Source organism: Saccostrea cucullata, unplaced genomic scaffold (assembly GCF_032062105.1).
Source record: "Saccostrea cucullata isolate Sc308-1 unplaced genomic scaffold, CSIRO_AGI_Scuc_v1 ctg160, whole genome shotgun sequence".
Taxonomy (NCBI): domain Eukaryota; kingdom Metazoa; phylum Mollusca; class Bivalvia; order Ostreida; family Ostreidae; genus Saccostrea; species Saccostrea cuccullata.
Window position 1 is genome coordinate 827,241 of NW_026938254.1, and position 27,982 is coordinate 855,222.

The following is a 27,982-nucleotide window of genomic DNA, read 5'->3' on the forward strand; positions in this document are numbered from 1 at the left end:
GGTTATCAGGTATCCGTACATTTAATGTGGAGGATTGACTCCGCCTCCTCGAGAATCAGACAGCATTGTAGCTAACCGCTGCTACGTACCCCGAGTACCTGGTTTTCTTGCTTTCAAAACCTGTGCTTGGAAATATTTTGCCATTTTGGATTTTTGTTATTGTAGGTATGCAAGAGGATTTAACGTAGTCAAAGTAAACTAGACAAGTAAGTACATGTATAAGATGCTAATCTTTGGACACTATTGTCAGTGGCTTACATTCTCTGCTAACTAGAAGGTTAAAATATTGATCAAATTTCACATCAAAAAACCATCACAATATGGCTGCATTTACAATTTAGAAAATATGTTTACCTGAATGAGATAAAAAGAGAGTCAATAATAATTCTACACAAATTGGTGAGACATTTGAAGGAAAAAATGTTATATACTGAAGATTTGAAGAAAAAACAAAGGAGAGGAGAAAGCGGAGCTAGAAAATGATTGCAAAATTGACATTGTTTTCATTAAAAAAAAATAATTTCTTGTTTGTGGAGAAGCCATTATTAGGGTTTGACTTAAATTTTATAAGTGCATGTGTACTAAACCAGTCGGGATGCGTCCAATAATTTTTACAAGCCCTGACTATAAATCCACTAGCCCTGACCAAATTTGTAAATTTACTTCTTTTTATCGATTGATTAAATATTGTTTTTTTTTTTTTTACGCCAAGTCAGCAATATTTCGGCACTTCTTTTTATCGAAAATTTAAACACCTAACTTTTGAAACCATATTATAATCAATTTAAAATCTATACTATACGTACCTATTTATACCATACTGTAGTTTCATACCGATTGTACCAAGAAGAATTTTTTTGCAATGGCTTTTTATTACGGAATTAGTATTTGAGTGTCACTGACATTCTTGTAATGACTTACATGTATTTATTATAGTTTATTTTTGTGGCAAATATTACGAATTTTAGTGTAACGTAGCTTTGAAGAATGTGTAGTTTCCAGTAAGATTATCGTTACAGTGCAGTGACTATAAACCTAGAATAAGATGCTAATTTTCGAGTTTAATAGACCGACATATCCTAGAGTTATATTTTATATTTTACGAGGGTCGTTCAATAGGTGTTGCAAATATATATGTACAGTATATCTTAAGGTATTTCCATCCTCCTATGATGTCATCGATTTTTTTTTCAAAACTGAACAATTGGTGTAATGATAAATATTGTGAAGTAAAATAATTTGAAAAAAAAATATATAGATACTTTATTTAATCATCTATAATTTTCTTATTTAATCAATCTTTAAAAAAATATTGAAAAGGACAATAACTCAATCCCAGATGCTTCCTTCAGACATTCTTTTATTATACTTCTAACTTAAGATAACTTCCCTTATATTCACAATTCAATGGTATCTTTTAAGAATCAAGTATTTTGGAATTTTTAGCATCAGGCTATAATGCATTAACTACATTAAATGAAAATACATGGAGTTTTTTTTGTACTTTTGAACTTTTAAAATCATGAACGTGGAAAGACCTGATTAAATATTGACTTTTTATTTAGGCATTTAATTTTGTTTTTTCACAGTTGAAAAGTTCTATTAAAGAGCTCTTAAACACAGAAAACTCCATAAATTTTCCTCGCAAAGAAATTCACTTTTTAAGAATGCACAAAAAAGTCACTACACTGAGCTGAAAAATATTTATAAATGATTTCTACCAAGAAGATGAATATAAGGGCATATGTGAAAACTGTGCTTTTTATATAAATCGCCGAAGAACCCATATTTAGGATGATTATGTTTGGAAAATAAAATGTTCTTTGACGCTGTATACTTTTCAGATGGATTCAATAATTCAAAAGAAAGAAAGAGAGTGAATATAACAGTCAAAAGATATAACAAGATTTCTATCAGATAGATGCACTATTTTCTTACAAATGCCTTCTGGAAAACACGCGTTAAATATATCAACGTTCCATTCAAATACAAATATTTAAACAGAAAACAAAAGAATTGATAAACTTACTTGATAAATGAGAAAAGATATGTGCACTTTTTATATCCGATGTTTACTAAAGTCCATATTGTTGACATTTATGCATTACTCATGGGGATACGTGTATCACTCAGTATTACTCAAAATGAATATCTTATCTCCATTGTATATTCTTATATCCGGCATTCTGGTAGATTTAATTGATTGTTAAATGTTCTTAAATTTCTAATTGGTATAAAAAAATAATGTAGCAATATATATGTATACATTGTGAGTTTATTTATTCCGTACAAACTATTGGAGTCTAATTTAGTCTTTTGTGATATTTCATGTAGGAAGAGGGCAATTTAATTTTTAGAACTTGTGCACAATCCCATTGTATATATTCATTGCAATATAATATGTTCAAATCAACTCATATCCAAAAAAAGTATTAGATTAATAATAAAAAATGTGGAATCAAAGAAGAAAATGTCATTTTATTATGGTTAAGAGAAGTAAGGGCTCCAAACATGTTTTATTAGATTTTAGTATTTTAGACCTACCTACCTACCTAGTCCTTGTTATGCCCGTGGGCACATAGGGCAAGGACTAGATTTCTCCACCTCTCTATCTTTAGCGTTTCTTTCCAGCTCTCCCCACGTTAGCTTGTGGTCCCTCATTTCTTTTTCAACCGTCCTTCGCCAGGTGGTCTTTGGCCGACCAGGTTTCCTCTTCCCTTCTGTTGTCCATCTAAGGGCTACTTTGGTGAGGTTGTCGGCTGGCTTCCTCAACACATGCCCTATCCATCGCCAGTTTAGTCAACAAGATGTTGTCTGTGTTGGCCTTCTCATGTAGTTCCACATTTGTAATTTTGTTTGGCCAGAAAATCCTCATGATCTTTCTGAGGCATCCATTGTGGAAACTAGAAAGTTTGCATGTCTCCTTCTGTCATTCTCCAGCATTCTGACCCATAGAGTAGGACAGATAGTACGCAACTGTTATATATTCTTATTTTTGTCCTTCTACTTATGTCATTTGTTTTCCAGATGTCCTTGAGGCTAATGAAGGCACCTCTGGCTTTACTTAGTCTGGCCTTTATATCTTTGTCCGCACCTCCATCTGATGTTACTATGCTGCCAAGATAGGTAAATTTTGTTGTGTTGCTCAGGTTGTTTCCATCAACCTGTATTCTTGCTGGTTGTTTGGTGTTTAATGACATAACTTCAGTTTTCCTGGTCTTGATTTTTAGTCCAATTTTTTCTGCATTTCTCTGTAATTTTGATGTTTTACTTTGCATATGCTTTTCCAGATGTGATAGGAGGGCCAAGTCATCTGCGTAGTCTAGGTCTTCAAGATTGGTAAAGAGTGTCCATCTTATTCCTGTGTTATTTCCATTTAGGGTTGATTTCATTACCCAGTCAATTGCTAGTATAAAGAGGAGAGCTGACATCACACATCCCTGCCTCACGCCAGATTTTACTATGAAGCATGCATCTGATGAGCTGCCTATAGAACAATTAAACTCCACGTAAAAAGCTTTTATCAGTTCTACTATCTTTGATGGTATTCCATAATGTCTTCAGATCTTACATAGACTTTCCCTGTGGATACTGTCAAAGGCTTTTTCGAAATCTATAAAGTTTATTATAAGCTGCCTTTGCCACTCTGTACATTGCTCTATGATATTTCGCAGGGTAAACACCTGGTCGTAACAACTTTTCCCTTTTCTAAAACCTGCTTGTTCTTGTCTTAGTTTGGCATCTATTGCAGTTTTAATCCTGTCAATAATTATTCTGCTGAAAATCTTACTAGGTATTGATAGCAATGTGATGCCCCTCCAGTTATTGCAGTTAGTAAGATCTCCTTTCTTTGGCACTTTAATGATACTTCCTTCGGACCATGTCGTTGGTATTTTGTATTATTATTCCAGATCTTGGTGAATAATGAGTGTAAAATGTCTGCTGCAAGGTTTGGATCTGCTTTGAATAGCTCTGCTGGCAGTTGGTCATTTCCAGGTGCTTTGTTGTTCTTAAGGGCTGTTATTGCTTTGAGTATTTCAGCTTTAGATGGTTCCTCTGTTTCAATTTCTAAATCAGTGTCAGCTTCCGGTATGTGTGCCAGTTCGTTAGGCTCCGGGCGATTCAACACTTTTTCAAAATGTTCTCTCCATCTTTCATCTTGTTCCTTTTCGGATGTAATGAGGTTGCCTTGCTTGTCTTTAACAGGCATGTTTGTTTTTCTTTTCCTTCCACTCAACTTTTTCGTTATTTGATAGAGATCTCCCATTCTTTGTTCAGAAGCAGCTTTCTCAGCTTCTCTTGCTATGCCTGCTATAAAACTGTTACGATATTTCTTTGTTGCTTTCTTCACATCTCTATTGCAGTTGGAGTATTGCTCTCTTAATCTCTCTTTTATTCTTTCAGAGTGGGTGTTACATAGCTTAGTTTTAAGGTCTTTCCTTCTGTCAATGATATTCCAAGTATCTGGTGTGATCCATTCCTTATGCACCTGCCTCTTAAACCCTAGACACTTCTTGCTCGATTCACTAAACAGGTTGCAGATTTCACTCCAGTGTACGTCAACCGATTCATTATCAACATCACCACATTGCAAGACTTGAAATCTGTTCTTTAGCTCTAATCTAAAATCTTGCCTCATTTTATTTTCTTTCAGCTTGCCTGTATCTATTCGCCTGATGTTGCTTTTTGGCGCTACCTTCATTAGCTTAAGCTTTATGCTGGCAGTAACAAGGTGGTGATCACTTCCAACATCAGCCCCACGCTTCACTCTAACATCCTGTAAAGATCTTTTCCATTTTCCATTGATGGCATTGTGGTCAATTTGGTTTTTATCTCTCCCTCCAGGTGACACCCATGTGAGTTTGTGTATCTTTTTATGCTGGAACAGTGTTCCACCAATGACCAAGTTGTTGTTTCCACAGAATTCTGTGAAGTATTCACCGTTCTCATTCATACTTCCACAGCCATTCCTCCCCATAACTCTTTCATAATCAACATTATCGCTTCCAACTTTCGCATTGAGATCCCCCATGACGATCATCAGATCTTGCTTTGGAACTTTTTGAACTTCTGCCTGTAGAGCCTCATAGAATTCCTCTTTAATCTCATTTTCTGCTTCATTTGTAGGGGCATAGACCTGTATTATAGATGTCTGAACAGGTTTTGTTTTCAGTCTTACTCTGATGATTCTTTTCATTTACAGGATGGTATTCTATTAATGCTTTTGCTGCGTTTTTACTTAGGATGACTCCTACTCCCTCATGATGTTGATTGTCCCTTCTTCCAGAGTAAACAATAACTTCCCCTGTACTAGCAGTATTCTTCCCACAATCTGTCCATCTACACTCACTTATGTCTTGAGCCTGTTTTCCTGTTTCATACATGGTTCGTACGTTCCAGAAACCGACTCTCATTTTTTTTCGTGTGTTCAGTATACTTCTCGTGTGGACAGCTTCCCGTCGGCTTTCACTGTTCACAGTCAAACATGCAGTATTCTGGTGGTATGCTGAAGACTCGACGTTAGTAGAAATATTTCTAGTCCTTGTTTCTGTAATCGCTACGATTTTAAAGGAAGGGGAGATTACCCCCTTGCCCAACCCCCAACCTGGAGGACCAGGGTAATTTGTTTATGGTTTCCTTCCAATAGATCTATGGCTTTCCATGGCTAACGAGACTAGATCTGCCCGTGTTTTTAAATTAGAGTTTATCTTCTCCTAGGTAACTACTTTACCCAGCTAACGCCCTTACCTGAGCGGATTTCTTTAGGGTTTACTCCTTAGCCTTTCCTTCTCCAAAAGGTAACCACAAGGCAGCGGTTTGTTGCTATTTACCCATAGCTGGGGACTAGGATTGCAGGCATCAGGGCTTATCCACACGCCGGTGGGCCATGCATGCCGTGCATTTAGGGGCCTAGTCTCCTCCAAGACCTTGTGGTTCTGCTTGGGGCCGCAAGGTACCCAAATTCCATCTGCTACCTCGAGGAGGATCCCATATCTGGGCCACATAGGGCTAACTGTGGAGAGGCTATACTTAGCAGGAAGACTTACATATTTTGCTTCCATTTCACAGCAAACTGTTAGCCAGGGGTGGTGCTGAAAGCGAGAGCGACAAGCACAGACACAGACAAACACACACACTGTACGCATCACACAGCCATTATAGCAGTATTTTAGAGGTCTATCTAAATATTTTCATACATCCAAATAAAGGACTACCAAAGGTGATTTTTAATGTTTGAATTGCAATAAGGAAATGTGAACAGATTTCATGCAAAGTAAGTCAAAATATCGGTAACCAGGGTATTTTTCCTGTACCTAACAACGAAGATACAAATAAGCTTAGAGAAGTAAATAAGATTTTAAAGAAAGAAAGAACATGTATACATGTACAGAAGTCTTCCATTGCCCATATTCGCTATATCTCAGCCAAAGTGAGGCCTTTTTATTCCAAAAACACATGAAAACAATCAAAGGAAGATTGTACAATATCAGATGTGTCATGGGAAATGATATTCATCAGTGTCTTTGGGGCATCCCTAAAGATGAGTATGCTGAGGTTGTCTTCCGTGGATACAAAGACCTAAGACGTGTAAAAGATAACAGGGGGATTGAAACTAGTAAACTACTATTGGATATTGCCTTTCTGCATCATAAACAATACTAGTACTAATTTGTATGAAAAAAAAGACAAGAGCGGTTTAAGTATTTCATCTGGAGGACTTTCTATCATTTAATGAACCTTTTACAAAACTATTTTATGTTTCCTTCGAAAAGATATTTAGTGTTTTCAATAGCAAAAACCTCTATTAATTGGGTAGCAGTTAAATGGTTTGGCATAAATCCACCTTGTAGGTTATATAAAAGTTTGTGTGATACTATATGATTATGAATGTATTTAAACATTACTCTTTCAAAAACAATTTCCTACACAACTCAATAAGGAAATGGGTCTGTTGTTGGATGGGTTTGATTTCTCCAACTTTGAAAGAAAGAAATTACATTAGCATGCTTCCAAACGCATGGAAGATCAAAGATTTATTAAACAGAATTTCTAGTGAGGTTGCAATTTCATTATTTAATTCTTTTATTAAAATATGACTGAAGTTGTCTGGACCAGAGGCTTTTTTAGAATCTAAAAGTTCGATAATATCGACAATTTCATTGACCTTTGACTCGGATTACTTCGTAGAGACCCTACAAATCATTATCATATTAATTTACATAAAGTGACACCGTGACGCACAAAGGAGGAAATTGACAACTGCAGAATTTTGCATGACCATCGTTAATTTTGTTCAATTCCTAAAAGTATTAGGTTTCAGAAAATTACAGAATTCAAAACTTAAAAAATCTATTTTTATGGAGAAAAATAAAAGTAAAAATAATTTCAGTATGTCCCATAACGAAACTATTGCTCAATACTTCTTCCTCCCTATTGTACGCTTGCGCAGAAAAGTTGAATAAGTTTTCATAGTTATCATGGTTCAAGTTCCCAGGAGTGAATGTAAGTAGACCGAAAATTTTTAAAATGCTGTTAGAACATATTTCTTACCTTTGCATGCTCCAGTTGAATGTTGTTTACAAGTTTGAGATAAAAATAAAAGTGGCGTGACCTCGACATACACGAAAACAACGATCGAAACGTTAGATACAAACGTTGTTTTTCCGGCACTTACAATGAAGCGCATTGAAGTGGTAAAATTTTCTGTTCGAATGGAACGTTTTGAGCTATCTTTAGAACGTTTATGACACGCCCATTTCTTTAGAAATGGATAAAACGGTCAATTTGTTTATTCGAATACCTGTAGAACAGGTTTTCCATAAATATAATAGCCAATGAAATTGACGGTCTAAATAAATACCGAGTAAACACGTGTTCGACCGAACCATGTGTTGTGGTAACTTCAATAGACATGATAAGTTCAAAAATATATACATATTCGTTGCAATTTGTGTTTTACAGAAGCTGGGAGTGTCTAACTCTCTCTTCTTATTTTTAAAGCTCCATTTTCAGTGTAACTCATATTGCTTGTCGTGAAGATTGGGGTGTCCTAAAACATTACGACGAATATTTCATGCTCGTTTCTAAAAATATGGGCGTGTCATTATGTTGTAATTGACGTTCAAAACATGACTCAGAACGTTTCGTCCAAACGAAAAATTTTACCACTTCAATGCGCTTCATTGTATATTGTGCAGTTTTTTTCTGGCAGTTTAATTGTCATATCTTAGCTATATACTAGTACTCATAATTTGCAGTCTTTCTCTATATGCTACAGTATCGTAAAAGAAACACGTGATTTTGACTCATTGTGTTACTTTAAGCTTTAAATTTACTTCTCGTATTGAAATGATCGAGGTGTTAATTGTCCTTTTTTATCATATGAAATATACAAACAGTATTCAAAATCAGAAATCCATTAAACAATACAAATTTTGAGCAGAGCTAACACGGACCTCTAAAACATCATAGGTGGGATCAGGTCCATGGATGAGTGAGCATCCCCTGAAATGTGAGATGCACAGTATACCTGTATATTGTTGTTTACTGCATATAATGTTAAAACGACAGCATGTCTTGTAAAAAGCATCTCATATAAGAAACGGACATAGCATGATGACATAACTATATCATATAATAAAAGATGTACTAAAATGAAATATATGGAGGTAATTAATGAATAATATTCAAGTTCAGAAGTCATTAGACAAATCAGGTTAAAATTATCAGTCATGGAATCAAGTACCATGGAGGAATGAGCATCCCAAGTCGACCTGTCACACATGTGATATGCTCTCTTTGATGATCGGGAAATAACCAGAAAATCCGTAAAAATACCAGTGTGTAAATATTAGCCCATCAATCATTCTGACTTAATGATCATGATAGACTGTATTTGCCGATAAGGTCATTGTGTCGACCATAGGACTTGCAAAATGATAACTTTCAACGAGGTTGTTGATATTCTTGTTTCATCAACTTGTTTGTCTATAATTTACCTTGTTTTTTAATTGTCCGTACGTTGTGCAATATGCATGCTCTTGCGTTTTGGATCAACTGAGAGACATTAACCCCATGCGCAGGTGTGGAGGGTATATTGCTGCATAAGTAAACGAATTTAAAGATTGGAAAGTCATTATGTTTATCATAAAGCTTGGTTTTTACCATTAATGTCTTTTTCTTGTAAAATATCCAAATAAAATGGAAGATGGACACGAGATTATGTAAAAGACCGTGTATAATTTCAAATAATACTAAATACAAAGAATAATATGTAGAATGTTACTCCTCCAATCAATGAGTAATATGATAATCAGCATACAAAATTTTAGCACGCCCCGTCAAGCAAACTGTCGCGGTCACAGTGACCTCAGTAAAAAGATGATTATTCCATAGAATGCGTTTGTTTCTGATAAGTTCAAATTTTATTCTTGAGGAAACAGCATGTCAAGAGCCTTTATTTTCTTAGTCACGTGATTTAATTTAAGATCTCCTTTGATAAGTATAATAGAAATAGGAAGGTTTTAAACAATAAAATCAGGAGCTACTTGTACAGATTACCGCGTGTCAGAAGTTTGCTTGCATGCAATTTTAATCAGTCAGGTATACAAAAGACTTGAGGAGGAATGCTACACCAAATATTTAATGGATCTCAAAGAAACCAACGTTAACAATAGATAATATTTTCACTATACAATCGTAAATTGAGTTATCCTCTTTATTGAAAAAGAAACCATACTGTCCATTTATAGATTTTAAGGCTGCTTTTGATGTCAATGTATATAGAGTAGGACTATAGCAAAAACTTGTTCAAAATAATTATTATTACTGGAAAATGTTTTTATGTAATAGTGAAAATGAACTCTGAAAGTAAATCCAGAATAGCTATAAATAAAATGGTTACTGAATACTTTCCATGCAAAATAGGGATAAGACAAGGAGAAAACATCAGCATTGCTTTATTCCTTAACGATAAAAAAATTATAAAAATAGCACTGTTTAACCCCTAACCCCAACCACCCTCTGGGTGAAAATGAGAATTTTAAAATGTTTTAGCACATGTGTTACATTAAAAGTATAAATCTAAAGTTTAAACTTTTTTTATAATCTCTTAATTTAATATATGTTCAAGGCACCATCAAGTCTAAAATATGAATGGGCTCTACAAAAATATTAAGTTTGAAGAAGATGATTTGACATTTCCGCATTATTCCATGCATATTTTGGAATTTTGAGGAAGAAGATAATATCACAGACATTTTCGCATTATCCCATTCATATTTTGGAATTTTGAGGAAGATTGAAAAATGACATTTCCGCATTATCACTATCATATTTTAGAATATGATTGAGATTGTCATGTAGATGTTTAATAAGGTTCGAAATTTCGATGTTTACCTTGATGGACTACTAGTGTTTGGGGATCAAAAACTATGGGCGGCGGAAAGGGTAAAAAAGACGCTTCTGCAAAACTAACAACTAATTTTATAAACATAATGAAATACAAAACAGACAACCTTAAAAACAAAATCAACAGACTCGTTTGCAAAATCAACAGACTCCGATGCGAAACCAACAATCACCAATGCAAAACCAACGATTATTCACTGAATTGTCGCTAGATGGCGCGCAAAAAACATATATTACCTGAATTAACGCTAGATGGCGCGCAAGTTTTTCTACGTCGTCATTATTTTTGTACTATCATAGGAACGTAAATCACGCGAAATTATATCAGGATCCAATTGGTAAACCTCGGAATGTATTAAAGAATATATTATCGGTATCGAAATTATTTATATATAATAAGGGATCATATACTACCGGTATATAGTACATTTTATACCCATTTTTATCTATTAGATTGACCCTGTGTATATTTAAGGGAATGGCTTGAGTACTTTAAAAATTTTATAAAGAAAAAAAAATAAAGGCAAGATGTGTGTATCCATGTGTTTGGTTTTTTTTTCGGGGGGGGGGGGGGGGCTTAAAAATAAAGTGACGGAATGTAGGACAGCGATTACTCCAGGTTTGGGCGATACTGTTTTCGGACTCGGAGAAATTAGGCAAAATGCACATGGGACAAGGTCTACTGCGCATACCATGGCAAAGATGCCACCACATCTTGTACAGGAGTACAATTAAGTCTCATCCTTGTAGCCTTATAGTGTAAATTTCATTGAAGGACCCAGATGGGGGGGGGGGGGGTTCCGGTGGTTGGAACCCCCTTTTATTTTTGTACATAGAGAGAAAAATTTCTGTATAAATATAGAATAAGTCTAATATTTTGAAAAAATGGAAAATCTTTGTCCGCTCTGCTCTGTAGATCTGTAGATTTTCGCGTACCTTCCTCCGTGTACCTTCCCAACCCCGGCTAAGAGTTCCGACCACTCACAAGTAACATGCCAAAAAAAAATGCAGATTGAGGGGACTTATTTTTTCTGAGAGTAATCTTTTGCTGTAGTTTTAATTAATATTTTGATTTGGAAGCTCCCTCCACAGTTTTTATTGCCGGAAAATACGCAGATTCAAGCATTACATGAAAGTATATAATGCAGTCCGAAGAGAAAAGTTACAGAAAGCCCCCTCTACCCCCAAAGAAGGACTTAGAGTGTGGTGTTTTTTGTTTTTTTTTTTTTTGTTTTTTGTTTTTTGTTTTTTTTTTTTTGCTTGTCAACTGTTTTGGTGCCCCCTTTCTTATAAATATATGTAGTTACCGACTTCAAGTGGTCCTGTTGTGATTCTATGCATGAGTGCTGGGGCATCGATCTTTCGAAAATTGCTGGATCCGCCCTAGCTGCAGATCTGTAGCTCTCCGAAAAAAAATTATTGATAGACCGGAGAGCTACAGTGCCACCCATTGAAAAAACTGTATATTTATTGCGCACAAAAAAGTGCACTCGATTCTTGATTAATTCTTCCAAATCCTTACCTCAATTGCAAAAAATGGAAGATTTCAAAAAATTCCTCTCTCCTCTATCAAGTTCTCTCGTAGTTGACATCTGAACGAAGCATATTGGACCGAATTATCTTTGAAACCAAAATGGCAGTATAAATAAGCGAAATGTTCGATGATTGCAATATCAGGGCCAGGAGGACTATAAACAACAATTATGCGGAATGTTCTGTTGTGGAAAGAGTCAAAGAATATGTTAGGAACACACGGTTAGTAATATTTTGAGATTACAGCTTTAAAAACATGGAGAAATAAATCGAGAACTGAGCGCATTTTTTTGTGCGCAATAAATATACAGTTTTTTCAATGGGTGGCTCTGTAGCTCTCCGGTCTATCAATATTTTTTTTTCGGAGAGCTACAGATCTGCAGCTAGATCAGCCCCTGAATTTCTTTTACGGTTTCAACTATACTGAGAGGAAAAAGAAACGCATAGTAAAACTTTTGAATAAAATTAAAACTATCCTTTCGTATATGTTTTCCAGATTTATTATCAAACATTTTTAATTCATGTTTAATTAATTAACAAGTTACCAAAATCTTGTGAGACTTTGACGGAAACTTCATGAGTTAATGATATCGATACCCCCCCCCCCAAATATCATCATCTCCCTTGCGCAAAAAGTACCAACCGTGATTATCCTGTTCCTTAGAGCATTTATCTTTTCTGTCCTATATAATTCATATCTGTACAGGCGCAGATCCTGTTTTTCGGGGTGGGTCCACCCCAATAAAAACAATCCAGCCCATATATTTTTTTCACGTGCGCAGATCCTTTGATCCGCGCACATAGATCGCTAAACAAGTAGCAATTAATGAGAGTGGATCAAAGGATCTGATTTTAATCAGATTGCTTCCTAAGTTAGCTTATTCTAAAATAAATTTGATAGACTTCACCATAAGTCGTACAAAGAAAAGCAAAAATGATAAAAGTACAACTTGCCAAGTGAATTTTCATGTATCAACAAATTATGTAATGCATGAACACAATTAAATAATTTTATATGAACTTTTTTAAGAGTGTAAGGGGATTTTTTTCTTTCAAAAAATTTCTCTTGGGGGAAAAAAACAATATCTGCTACTGGTTTCTTGTAATAGTCGTTTGTCTTGCTGCCTCTAATATGTTTGAATTTTAAAAGTTCGACATGATGCTATTATCCGAGGTTTGCAAAATGGATGTTGATAGACAATTTCGCGGGATTTGGACCCGGACTACAATTAGCTTACATGTACATATATTTAAGGAATAACTGTCTTATTTTTCGATTTCATGAAGTGATCAATCGATTGGCTTGCGTGATAATTTGCATAAACGCCGAAGGCGTTTATGCATAAAATTATCACGCAAGCCAATCGATTGATCATCTTCATGAAATTGAAAAATCTGACAGTTATTCCTTATATTTATATGCTTTGAATCCGCCAATCCATGCGCTCAAAGCCCTGCTTCTGTCTAGCTGTTTGTCCCGCCTGCACGTGGTTTTTTTGGAACCGCGCCAATACATTGATGGGGAAATAAAGTACATTTACATTTGGTAATTTTATCTCGGACAAAGACATTGGAAATGTAAATATATAGACTTATATAGTAAAAACATGTGTTTTGTTTTCTTTGTAACTTTTTTAAAAAAGGTTCATTTCCAAAATATTTTTTAACACATGACAGAGTGTCAGATAAATATTCACATAAAAATGGGGGTGTTCAATGTGGAAATCCTTGGTTATTAATAAACTTCTGACGTCATGACCTCCGAATAGTTCTCGCTTGGCTTAAAATGTGTAAACAAACCAAATGACCTCTCATTTCAATACCCATTTCTATGCATAATTTATGCTTGAAATGCACCTTGATGCATATCATTGTAAACTTTTGACATTAAACTTTTATTATATACCCAGAAAGTTTCACAAACATGGGCATGTTTTTATTTTTATCATTGAAAGGGAGGCATGCGAATTTCCTTTAAAGTAATATACGCTATAACGTGCGCCATTTTAAAATACGGCTGGAAATTTATATATTTTGTTTACCAATAAAAGTTACGAAAATGCTGTAAATTACACCATTTAAATAGAATTCGTTATAAAGTTATCAAATTATAATTATTTATTATCCTGCAAGGAGAATAATGTCTATTTTTAAGTAAATCCACCACGTGACGCCGTCGCTACTTTTAGATTGATAAACAAACACGGCGTCAAGAAAACGAGGTAAGCCCTTTGAGATACAACTCACTTTTGACATGGATGGCGTGTTACTATTAATATAACTTATCTTTAAATGTAATCAGTATCAACCATCTATACTCTGTTATGACGCATATTAACCTTTTATTAATAATCGTTGTCAAAATGCAACGTGCCTCGTTGTCTATAATTTCCCGTGGACATACGTGTCTATATTTAGACCTACTGTTTACGCACTTCCTCTATCAATATTCATGAAAAGACTGAATTCTTGATTGCAGATATTGCTTTATTGTTCTGTTATTACAACGAGTTTTATAGTTAAATTTTGTGGAAATATTATTTTTTCATTACACTTTATGTGTTTCAAATCATTTAATCATTTTGTTTCACAAATCGGCATCCATACGGCGTATATTACTTTAAATGTGCTACTTTTCAGGCTTTTGACCTTCACTCTATAATTGTGGCCCTGATCCATTTACGTTCCTATGATTGTACAAAAATAATGACGACGTAGAAAAACTTGCGCGCCATCTAGCGTTAATTCAGGTAATATATGTTTTTTGCGCGCCATCTAGCGACAATTCAGTGAATAATCGTTGGTTTTGCATTGGTGATTGTTGGTTTCGCATCGGAGTCTGTTGATTTTGCAAACGAGTCTGTTGATTTTGTTTTTAAGGTTGTCTGTTTTGTATTTCATTATGTTTATAAAATTAGTTGTTGGTTTTGCATAAACGTCTTTTTTACCCTTTCCGCCGCCCATAAAAAACGACGTTTTCCCAAGAGAACCAAATTCCCTGAGGTTCTTTCTCATTTTCAATCAATTACAGTTCACACCAAAATAAGGATTTCTGTTAGATTTCACTTAGAGATTTTGGAACAAAAAGATCATTTGAGAATGATCGCTTTGTTGTGTATGGTAACTGTGGTCTTTATTAAATCATCTTACGAATGAATGGCTCATATTTATGTTTGATTGACTCGTATAACTCGGCTAATACGGAACACGTGTGCTTTGTTCAGCCATTTTTCAGTTTGGGTTCCACAAATTTTCATTTATATACCAGTATTCTGAAAATTTTAAACCTATTAAAAATTTAAAAAAAGATTATTTAGCGAATGGAATTTTGTTTAAAGGAAATGTGACACTAGTCTGGCTTTGAGTAGGTTATTCATGTGTTACTTCCCGTATTGATTGTCTCTTCCTTTTGCATTTATAATGCATTAGTTTAGTTGCATACATGTAGTACATGCATGCGTGTGACGTTTATGTTTTTTGATAGTACGCACTTCATAGGTATGTTATTAGATTTTTTTCATGTATTTCAGGATCATCTATCGTATATGATGTCCAAGATTGTGAATGAACTGTTAATTTATTGCCGATTGTTTTAGTTGCAGTCGTCAGTATATTGAGGATCTCAATTTTAGGAGAAACTACACAATGAAAATACGACTTTTCCGCCTGGAACTGAAGAATGCAGTAAAACAACGTAAGCAAGGGGGTTCTCTGTTTTACAAAAAACATGTGGCTTTACTTGATTTATAATAGTGGCTTTTCTTGATTGAACACTTGTTTAAATGAAATCCATAATATGCAACAACTTATTAACAGGGGCGTAGTATCAGGGGGGGCCAGGCCCCCCCACTTTTTCTGCCGACATTACCTTTACTATAGAAAATGTTTACTGAAAGGAAGGTTGGCCCCCCACATTTCAGCAAAGGGTAGTGTTAGAAAGAAAATTTACCCCAAAAAGTTTGAATAGAAAGATAGTTGGTCTGGAAAAAAAAGTAAAAAAAAATTTTCTCAGGTTGGCCCCCCCCCCACTTTCAAAAACGATGCTACGCGCCTGATTAATAAGTACTGCAGCAATCAATTTTTATTGTTTTTAAAATGGACTTTTGAAATTGAATACTGTTAGTATAGAGTCTTTACTTCATTTTCTAAATTTGACTTTTTTGTGATATTATACACGCTTTGGACAAGCTTAACCAATAAACTTTCTTCCTTAACAACACACCGGAACAGTATTAAATCAAAGTACTGAAAGTACTGGAAAGCGCTAAGCATATTGATTCGAAATTGATCAGAATTACTTTGAATTTAAATTTCCTGTTGTATTGAATTTAAGCAATATGTTGACAGTGCGACAGCGCTTAGGCGAGCACAGTTGTTTGGTACATAATCAAATATGTTAGTCCTGAAAACTTCCCGTTGGATTATGAAATTCAATATTGTCTTATGCCTTTTTTCTTCTGTCAAAAAATCAATCATTATCATATACATGAAATTGCAAAAAGATGTTTCTCCTTGTAAAAATATTTTCTTTCCCCATCGCCTTGTAGGAATCTACATCTAATAGAGGTAATATTTGCGTGTAAATTTCTGTTTATTGGAAGGGAGATGGTTATTGAGTTTTCCGATGAAACTTAGAGTTTAAATGTAGCGATACAATTGCTGGAAAATGTATATTTTGAAATAAATGTGAACACTTGAAAATGTCGCTAAAATTCCTCTCATTTATGTGCAACACTGAAAGCTAAAATCTTCTGGGGATCATTTTTAATAAAAAAAATTCATTCCGCGTTTACGATTGTTTAAAATTGAAGATTGGCATCATGTTTGTAACATCGTCATGTCACAAAACTGTAGATGAAATGAACATCTGTAGAATTAACGCCCTTTTTGTCAGATACATTTAACAGGTAAATAAACATTTGAGTATAAAACTATTATATTTATCTTTCGATGCTATCCTTTAATCTCTGATTTTCAAATACATGCACATGATTTATGGCGTATATGCTGTAACATTTGTGTTGATATCACAATATGATTTACTCATTTGTAAATATTACTTTTTTAACAATTTTTTTTTTTTTTTTTTTTTTACACTTTTCCTCTTTGGAATAAAAAAAAAATCATAAAACCCCCAAAGCATTTTTTGACTATTGTTAAAATAATTTAAAATGCTTCAATATTTTTTACGGACGCTTGATGCTTTACACCATTCTTTACTTGTGTATGTATGATCTTCACTACCATGCAAAACATGCTGAGAGGAGAAACATATCTACGGCATTGTGTGCTAGATGAAAAGGAATATGGAAAATAATTTGCTCATTATTTTTCTGCTATTTCATTGAAAACTAATTCAAGAGAACAAGAAAGAAAATATATGCAAGTATTAATCTCAAGTATTATTAAATCTTCATGAAGATACAGCTCAACAAACTTTTTAAGCTCACATGGTTTTTCGCTCAAATTAAGGTCACATTGTTGTAATAAAAATTTCCATTTTGGAACTGCAGTACAATGGCATAACCCTTCGTTACATTACATATATAATGTCAAGCATAAATGTCTTTTAAAATTATCATCTTAAGTTTCCAAAGCGGATGTTTTAAAGGAAAATTTATATGTAAATGATAGGATGATTCGACAATACGATTCTAACATAGGTTTTCACAAATTGTATAAAACGAGCTTTCCTTGATCCCATGTAATTGAAATTTTTTAATTTTCTTCCTAAAGTTGAGTATTTTAAAATAATCTTTGCTCATTTGCCATACTCCTCGTGTTTTCATCGAAATGTAGCACCGAAAAGGGATAATATTGCAAAAGGAGACCACATTAAAGGGTAGGATAATGAAGTTTTGTTTATTTTTTTTAAATAATAAATTCCTTCTTTGAATAGGAAAATTTTTATGCATTTACGGTTTGAAACGTTCAAATTTTGCAGTGGGATGAATCTTTCATGATTCTAGATTTTAGAAGTTGACTCTTTAAAATCCCACCTTAGTAACATAGAAAGCAGTTAAACATATCAAAAATACTGTTACCAACCCGAGTTAAAGAGTCGATATATACAGAAAATACAAGTTACAGTAACTGTACTGTACCCATGTCTACGTTTCTGCCAAAAGCTATTGTTTTCAAAAGAGAGGATAAAAGGACAGCTGCAATTGGCAAGAAACTACAAAAATTCAAATGATAATAGTTGTTATTTTTTAGCCATGAATATATCAAAGTTCTACCAATTGATTTGTGTGTATTATGTTTCAGAAATGAAATAAAACTCATATTATGTAAACAAATATTTTTAAAATGTATTTTGTTGTCACGATACACATTATTATATCATAACAATGTGACCTTAATTTGTGCGAAAAACCATGTGAGCTTAAAAAGTTTGTTGAGCTGTATACAACATTATTTTATTCTGTTTTTATTTAGTCTACATTAAGAATTGGCAACACAGCTGAGGCACATTTTTACATAAACTATTTCTTCCTTATAGTTTTACTTCAAGTATTAAACTATATTGCTTAACATTACATTTAAAAATCTGTCCATTGCCAAGAACGTAAATTAAGGTTTTAGCATTTTTCGCCATAACCTGCAAACTACACATACAATTTTAAAGCACAATATTCCGAGAAAACAAGTTTTACTATCTGAATGGATTCGTCGAAAACACAATCACCACATGCCCTACATGCCTGTACAGCCACAGAAACTGCCTTTCCTTTCGAATTATTTACATAATGTTTTACTCATATCATTCAAGTATAGAGTACAAGACCTTAAAAAGACAGTCCATGAATCCATTGCGCAGTCTGTTACTAATTGATACTTAGATGCGAAAATCAACTTCACTGATAGCTCTCAGCATGGTGCAAGGTGTTAAAAGGAAGGCTTGTTTTAATTACATTGCCTGAAGTAAGGGTCTAGATGAAAAAAATAATAGTTTATATGGATATGTTATAAAGAACACACCATACTAGTATTATGTAAGTAGTAAATTGTTAATCAATTTTATTTTTTTTTAATACTGAATACTAGTAACTCACTTCCATTTTGAGATTTACAGCTGTATAAAACTTAATTATTAAAATCCGATCTGAGTTTAAATTATGTATTTATTCAATCACTATATTTACATATAAATGATAAATGGTATACTGCTTTTATTAAGTATTTGCGCAATAGATTCAGCAATTATTAGCTACATGATACAAAAGTAATATGTGTCGACATGATTTAAATGAACTACATGTATAGAGAAGAGCATGATAAGAACTGCTTTTATCCGCTAAATGTGGAATATCCCTTTACCTTACTAATTGCTTCCTATTCTTAGAAATACACGTAACGCAGTAGTACACTAAAATAGCAGGAAGAGAGTCAGGGATTTCCAGTTGCATATTTTTAGAATAACAAGAGGAGTTATCTAACTTGCTTATAGTGGCGCTGGATCGCGAACGGAAGTCGATTTACGCTGACGGAAAGCGCTTAGCGCTGCGCTTAGCGCTTAAAAAAACCTCATGGCTTGAACCTTATATCTGCTGAACTCATTTTAACGATGGGCATCTATTTTATCATCTCATCAGTGGCATGGGAGTAGATGGGGATGTAGTTACGCTCTTGTGTATTGTGTGTGTTGATTGTGTATTTGTAAGTTTGTCCTGTGTCATCGGAAGTGACACATTTGTAATAGGATCCATTTCCAATGCTGTCTTGATTTATATGTGTCTTATATCATCTTTAGGCCTTTTGTAAAGATGAAATTTCTCTTCTTAAAAAAATAACAATACCTTCAAATTGCATTTGCTCTTGTTGAACTAATCAATTTCCTTTTTATATAATTGATATATTTTAAATTATTTCACATCCTCTATTTAGTTGAACATTAGATTTTGAAGCTTTTGTGTTCTTGACTATTAACAAAAGGCTTTGTCTCTTTTTTGATTGAGCCATCTGATTATAAAAAATGCGATCATTTCTTTTCATTGACTCACATGGATTTTCCAGTATCTATTGACTCTACTTTCTGTGTCAATTTCTTTGAATCACCATTCCAGCTGTCGGTCTTATAGTCACTTAGCCTTTTGACAAATAACTAAAAATTCAATTGATTGTAAATTATGCATAGATTCTTGAACATTAGATTTTGAAGCTTTTCTTTTTAATAAACAAAAATTTTGTCTTTTGATTGACCGTACTTGATTATAAAAAAGTTCACATAGCCTCGCATGGAAATCAACTAATATTAAATGAACACCAAGCGGTCTACATATTAGATTTTGAGAATAACAAAAATTCAAAAGTCAAAATGCATACAATTGTATTGTTTGAAATTCTATTCAGCTTGTAACATACTTGAGAATAAGCATTGTATTATATATAAATTTACAATAAAGCTGATATACAACATTATTTTACATAAAATCTAGCCAAACTTACATAAAGTCTTGCCAAGCTGGCAAACATATTAATTAAGTACAAATATAAAATTCTAACCAAACGCCCAAACTGAAATCAAACATGCCAGACACATGAGACAATAAATGATTTTTTTTTAGCGATTCACCTCTTTTAGCTGAATGCTCAAGTGAGCTTGCCATTTTATTCTCAAAATCACATTTTGTCCGGGATGTCCTGTCCGTCTGTCTGTAAACTTTTCACATTTTCGACTTCTTCTGAAAAAATTTGGGCCAATTTCAACCAAACTTGCTACAAAGCATCCTTGGGTGAAGGGGATTCAAGTTTGTTCAAATGAAGGGCCACGCCCTCATTCAAGGGGAGATAATTGGGAATTAATGAAAATTTGGTGGCATATTTTAAAAATCTTCAAATTTTTCAAGAACCACAGTGCCAGGAAAGATGAAACTTTGTTTTGGAAAACATCAGGGAACTCAGGTAGTGTAGACCATAATCAAGTTAAAGTTCAAATAAAATTAAATTGTCCTTCTCTTGGAGGTAGGGCGGGGCCAAAATGGCCGACCAAAGTTTTACATAGAAATATATATGAAAATTCTTTAAAAATCTTCTTCTCAAGAATGACAAAGCCATAATCCATCATATTTAAATGGAAGCATGCTCAGGTAGTGTACATTCAAATTTGTTCAAATCATGACCCCCGGGGGTAGGGCGGGGCCAAAATGGCCGACCAAAGTTTTACATAGAAATATATAGGAAAATTCTTTAAAAATCTTTTTCTCAAGAACAGACAAAGCCAAAAATGCATCATTTTTATTTGGAAGCATGCTCAGGTAGTGTACATTCAAGTTTGTTCAAATCATGACCCCCAGGGGTAGGGCGGGGCCAAAATGGCCGACCAAAGTTTTACATAGAAATATATAGGAAAATTCATTAAAAATCTTCAAGTGTCTTCTCAAGAATGACAAAGCCATAATTCATCATATTTATATGGAAGCATGCTCAGGTAGTGTAGATTCAAGTTTGTTCAAATTATGACAAGGGGATAGGGCGGGGCCAAAATGGCTGACCAAAGTTTTACTTAGAAATATATAGGAAAATTCTTTAAAAATCTTCTTCTCAAGAATGACAAAGCCATAATTCATCATATTTATATGGAAGCATGCTCAGATAGTGTAGATTCAAATTTGTTCAAATTATGACCCCCGGAGGTAGGGCGTGGCCAAAATGGCTGACCAAAGTTTTACTTAGAAATATATATGAAAATGCTTTTAAAATCTTCTTCTCAAGAATGTCAAAGCCATAATTCATCATATTTAAATGGAAGCATGCTCAGGTAGTGTAGATTTAAATTTGTCCAAATCATGACCCCCGGGGGTAGGGCGGGGTCAAAATGGCCGACCAAAGTTTTACATAGAAATATATAGGAAAATTCTTTAAAAATCTTCTTCTCAAGAATGACAAAGCCATAATTCATCATATTTATATGGAAGCATGCTCAAGTAGTGTAGATTTAAATTTGTTCAAATCATGACCCCCGGGGGTAGGGCGGGGCCAAAATGACCGACCAAAGTTTAAAGATATATATAGGAAAATTCTTTAAAAATCATTTTCTAAAAAATAGCAAATCCATGATTGGTCATGGGAATACTTTTGGATTTAAACTTTACAAGAAAAAGCCATTTTCTACTTTTTCCTACCCTTAGTGCTCAGGTGAGCGATGTGGCCCATGGGCCTCTTGTTTTAAAAATCTGATTGGCGATTTTAAAGGAATCTTTTAACTGTTCTTATGTAGATAAGTAGAGCGACGTATTGCCATTTCATTTTTCAAAATCAGCGGGAGAGTATTCTAGTAATCGGGATGTCCGTCCGTCTGTCTGTTACGCTTTGGGGTACCCATCTCTTATCCGCAACTCCCCATATAACACTGAATGAAATTTGATGAAACTTTAACAGAATCTTTATCACATAATGCCATTGTACATCTCCTATTTTACTTTTTGATCCGATACATATTTTGGGTTTCCCATAGCAAAACATGGACACTGTCATTATATTCATATTGGAGGCAAGGGGTATCATTTCGTGAGCTCATTGCTCACAGTACCTCTAGTTTAAAATGATAACCACATTTTAAGGTTGGGTTATAGAATGAAAAGGTGGAGATAACGAACAGTGGTCAATATAAAAAAAATATTGCAAATTTTTAAACAAGGTATAAAGTCGGACCCAGAAATTTCCATTTAGTGAAATCATTGATTGAGTGTGATAATTAGATGTTTGTTTTGTCCAGTAGACGTTCAGGGAACCACCGTATGTTTTACAGAGTCTATAGTCAATAAAGACCAATAAAATTAAATTGTGTTCTTCTTGTGCAGAGGTTTCTGAATAAATTCTGCTTTATAGGAGTATAAAGACAGGTCGGCTAATAGTGCTCCTAGGAATTCCAACTAGATTTTAGGACAACCTGGTCTTCGAAGAATACGTACATGTTTTAAATGAGGAACTCTGGCATCCTTTAATGATCAACTTGAGAGTACTTTTGTGTTGAATCAGAGTTGTGTAGAGTTAAATGTAAGAAATTAAAAACCCATAACAAAGTTATACACGCTAAAAAGAAAAAAGGACAAGGTCAAAATCAAGAAAATTTAGAATAAAAATTTAATTATTTTTATCTGGAAGAGGATCAAAAGCATGATAGAAAATTTTTAATGGATATTCTATCCTGTGTAGTTTAAATTAAAAAATACCACCGTAATCTACTGGATCAAGTTTCATCGGCTCTGCAGCATTAAAGCAACATGATTTATCATCTTGACACGGTTGGAAGATTTATCTGAGTCTATATGACTCCAAGTGTTGTATGGTTCAAGTTCCATTGCGTATGCGGAACTTTTGTTTGGGTGATTCAATAAATATTACAGCGAAAAGTTTTATCGCTTTTACGTGGTCATAAGATTTTGATCAAATATTACAAGTAGCCATTTATGCATGAACCTCGCTAAAAATGATCATTACCATATAAACATAAAAAAAACACACACCAGTTTTTCCTTATTTCCTTGATTCAATATAAAAAGATAAAATTTTTATTCAGAAGTCTCTGTAGACCCTCCACAGTATATTACTTAGCAACGAGAACTGTCACTGGGTAAATCACTTTATGAGGGTATAAAGATATTACATAATTTGTAGTTTTGTCTTGGACAAAGACGTTTGAAAATGTAAATGTTGAATAAATGAAAAATACAAAAACAAAAGATCCATGAAAATTTCAGAGACGGGTTCAGGTGCTCAGGAGTAAACATCCCGTGTTGGCCTGTCACATCCTTCCTCAGCCTGTATTGTATTGACCATGTAGATGGGAAAATCCGATATCAGAATAAGTGAAACATATGGAGATAACGAACAGCACACAAGATCAAAAGTCCAAAAAACAATACAAAATAGGAGCAGAGCAAACACAGACCTCCAAATCATCGGAGGTGGGATCAGTATAACAAAAATGATTTCAGTTGCTGTTTGATATGTCTAAAATTATTCCAAAATATGTTGTAAACAAGGATATTATAATTTTAAGAGAATTTTTGATATGCCGACTTTAATCCGGATTATTGAAGTCCCTGGTAACATTAACCTGACTAACGGCAGTCTGCCTTGATTTACAAATTCTTGGTTCTCAGAGTATGTTCCTCGTATCAAATTGATCGATGAACATAAATTAATACCATAAACAGGTAACACATCAATATTACTACATGTATATATACATGTAGGTAAAGAAAGCCGAGGAGAAAAAAGCCTGAAGCCATCTCGTTTTATAATACGGTTTTGCTGTTAGTTGGCCATTATCATCTATAATCAGTAAAACATCCAAATATGAAACAGATTTGATATAGTGTTTTTAATTTCGAGTTTATTGAGTATTTCGAATATATTGAGTTGATATATAAATGAAAGTATCTAGAATTGTAAATCGCTGAAATGCTTTTGACATATCTGGCTACCAGCAATAAAACACGTCTAACCTTAAAATTATTCCCTCCTTAAAGGTGTTCGCCCCAAATGAAATCAATTTAGCTTTTCCTCATGTTTCTCTAACTTCCACCTTTCTAGACATAGACACTTCACCAAATGTAACAAGCTAGGAGAAAACAGTGACGGACCAGACAAGGATTCTGACCTGACCCCTGAATCAAAAGTCAGGTCCTCCAATGAGGCATTTGGCCAACGAACATTCATCCAACATTCCTCGCTCTTTAAAAGTTTTCGCCCTCGAAGACAGCAACTACAACTCTTCCCTGACAGGTCTTTCACCAAAATGTAATCAGAGAGAAGAAACGAATTTGTTATAAAAGTATAAGAAGCTTATCTCTACTAATTTTATCATTTTAATGGTGCTTGTACTTTCTCCAAATGAGTCTTTCCCGAAAACCTCTAACCCTTTCAAAAATCCAGAAAACGTATGCCAGATCCAAAAAAGTCTGATAGTGACCATTCCCAGTTGTATCATTTTGAACATCATCATGAACAAAAACTTTTAAAAAAAAAATACATATCTGTGTAGAGGACACAAAACGACTGACATACTAGTATGAAGATTTTAGAGTTGGGATCAGATGCCTAGGAGTAGTAAGTGTCCCCTGTCCATAAGTCTCACCCGCCGTTAGCCCTGTGTATTATTCAGGTAGATGGAACATTCCGTGGTCAATTTGAGACAAAAATCTAAGGCTTAGGTATGTAACAAGTCAGCCAAAATACGACCCAATAATAGATTAATATATTTGCTGACTCTGTCATTACAACAACCATAGAATTGACAAATTTCTGGCTTTATAATATTATGAGAATGTTGAAATGCTTGTAAAATCAACTTTATCTTCGCTTTAAAAATTAATGCTATTGATTGTCGTGCGAGTCGGGAGTTATAAACACCATATGCAGATGGTAGCAGGAAATGACTGCATAAACAAGGATAGTTGACGATTGAAACATTGAAGTCATCTCGTTTGTCATACAGTTTACTTGTTTGGCCCTTGTTAATAGTCAATTAAACATCCAATCATGAAACAGATCATGTGGCAGTCTCTGTGGTGTCTTTCATTAAGGTTCACTGCGATATACACACAAAATACGACTGGCCAGACCTAGATTCAAACTCAGGCACCCAAAATAACTGATCGAGCTTCTCAGCTACCTGGCCCCATGATCATGAAACAGACTGAGACTTAACTCAAATTTTCAATCGCCTGTAAAATGTTTATCAATTATTGAATTGATCTCAAACTTTGCAAATAACAACACTTTTGTGAATCAATGCATGAAACATATGTATTTCAATTTTGATCTGCTTGACTTCCACAACATTTATGTAATACATGAAGCTTTTGACATATATGTTTCATGATCCCGGGGCCAGGTCAACGACAATCAAACCCGTCTGACCGCCACATTTTAGTACGTTGAATTTTGCTATCCAACTTGACGTCTACTACACAGATAAACAATATAATTTCATTTTTTTTTAATTTGCTCATTCACAAAAAAATATATAATACTACTGAAAAAAAGTAAGAAGTCTGAAATGATAAATGCATTCTCTTTTGATCTTCATGAACTTTTAAAGAAATTTATTTTAACTTTTTTCAGATCGTTTGTGTATATTAGTACTTCTCTGCAGTTTGGCTGCTTGGATCCTGCTTAACAGATCGGAAGAAATACCATTTCGTTCACCAAATATTGCATGTGTCAAATTCAAAGGTAGACTCGGGAATCAAATGCTACAATACGCCTTTCTTCATACAGTGGCTAAGATAAAGTTTCTTACTCCTGTCATCCCGGAAAACTTTGAACTCTTGGATAAATTTTATATCTATGATAAGACACCGCCAGATATTAAGGACAGAAGAGCAGTTTGCTCAAGACTACCCCTCCTTGTTGAGCGCTGGGGACTCTCTTTCGATGAGGATCTTTTGAGCGTTCCTTCTTGTGAGAGTGTTCAATATGACGGATATTATCAGTCATGGAAATACTGGATAAAATATGAAGAGGAAATTCGTGACTTGTTTACATTTAAGAATTCCATCAAGGAAAAGGCATTGTCCCAATTCCAAAACATTATGCTCATTATGAACTTTGACATCAAGAAGAAAGGTAACGTCGTTGTGAGTATACATATAAGAAGAGGTGACTACGCAACGGAGGGGCATTTGAAATACGGGAAAATCACACCCAATGAAACTTATTATCTCAATGCAATGAAATATTTCAGAGATAAATTTGAAAATGTTTTATTTATTGTGGGTTCTAATGACATAGAATGGTCGAAAAAGGCTTTGGGCAGAGAACGTAATGTCTATTTCTCCACTGGACTTTCTGCCGCTGAGGATATGGCTTTGTTATCCCTGGCCAATCACACCATCATGTCTGTCGGATCCTATGGTTGGTGGATAGGCTGGATGGCGAGGGGAATAACTGTGTATTATAAGCATATATTTGTTCCTGGATCTGAATTTTCTAGAGAATTTAGGAATAATTCTATAGAGGATTTCGTTTATCCAGGATGGATTCCGATGGATGAATCATGTAAATGATGGATTTATTTTTAAAAATTTTTAATGTCTCAAATGTATTTTAAATGTCTTTGATTGTTGCATGGAAAGAATGGACGAGTACCCCCCCCCCCAAAAAAAAATAAAGCCTTTTATAAAGACCAAAAAAAGGTTCCTCTAAAAATAAAGGCTAGCAAGTTTGGGGAATGGGAAATGGTAGTGAGGAAGTAATTTTTTTTTAAATCATGCATTTTTCGGAGGGGGGTATTGACCCTTTACTATGCAAAGCTTTTACAATCTTTATTTTTTTTTTCAGGATCATATATATGAAATAGATTTGTTTGTTCTACTTCCTTAATTGATTATTATAACACTTTACCTAAGAATTGCGTAATTTTTTTCCTTGAAATCGAAAATCACAGCACTAGAACTTTCCCAGCTCCTTTTTTTATTATATAAACTTTTGTTATGGTGGCATATTTATGCCCCCTACATGCAAGATAAATTGTGTTAACATGCAACGTAATAATTATGCAGGCATGCAACTTGTAAATATTAATATGCACGTTCATTATGTCATCATGCGAGATATGCATGTTGTCATGCAACTTATTATCTTGCATGTTGATTTAATTAATTTGCATATTAAAATATAACTTGCATGCTGAGATAAATATAGGTCGCATGTTGACATAAATAAATTGCATGTTAATATTGACATAAATATCTTGCACGTTCACATAATTATCTTGCATGTTAATACAAATAAGTTGCATGTGAACATAAATTTTGTTGCATCTTGCATGTTTGATGTCAAATAATGTAATAATAAGTAAATTTTATAGTTATTTTACCCATAGTAGAATTATATTCTCGACTAAAATAATAATCTTGCATGTAGACATAATTATCTTGCATGTTGACACATTTTTTTTCTTGCATGTTAACAAAATTTATTTCGCATATACAGGGGGCAGAAATATGCCACAATATTTTGTGTACCCAACCCTTGCTTTTATTATATAAAATATTTTGTAACTTTTTTTTTAATTACCCGTTTTTGT

At 34.0% G+C, this 27,982-nt stretch overlaps 1 protein-coding gene across 3 annotated transcripts; it reads left to right on the forward strand.

The window, feature by feature from the left end:
• The first annotated feature begins 126 nt into the window (after window positions 1-126).
• LOC134249808 (galactoside alpha-(1,2)-fucosyltransferase 2-like) lies at window positions 127-27,974 on the forward strand. Of its 3 annotated transcripts, none has more exons than XM_062732177.1 (3): window positions 127-206; window positions 15,474-15,637; window positions 26,017-27,974. In XM_062732177.1, the coding sequence occupies exons 2-3, from the start codon at window positions 15,589-15,591 to the stop codon at window positions 26,958-26,960; spliced, it is 993 nt and encodes a 330-aa protein (XP_062588161.1). In that variant the 5' UTR covers window positions 127-206; window positions 15,474-15,588; the 3' UTR covers window positions 26,961-27,974. The 3 variants fall into 3 exon arrangements, with proteins under 3 accessions (XP_062588161.1, XP_062588163.1, XP_062588162.1); XM_062732179.1 differs by having other exon boundaries at window positions 133-206; window positions 15,540-15,637; XM_062732178.1 differs by lacking the exon at window positions 127-206 and adding an exon at window positions 15,392-15,441 and having other exon boundaries at window positions 15,540-15,637.
• Window positions 27,975-27,982: the final 8 nt, after the last annotated feature.

Bases quoted from the DNA above. Each gene is read 5' to 3' on its own strand.
- LOC134249808 (XM_062732177.1), top strand. From the start codon at position 15,589: ATGAAAATACGACTTTTCCGCCTGGAACTGAAGAATGCAGTAAAACAA. The intron at 15,638-26,016 runs GTAAGCAAGGGG...AACTTTTTTCAG, and splicing joins GAAGAATGCAGTAAAACAAC to ATCGTTTGTGTATATTAGTA.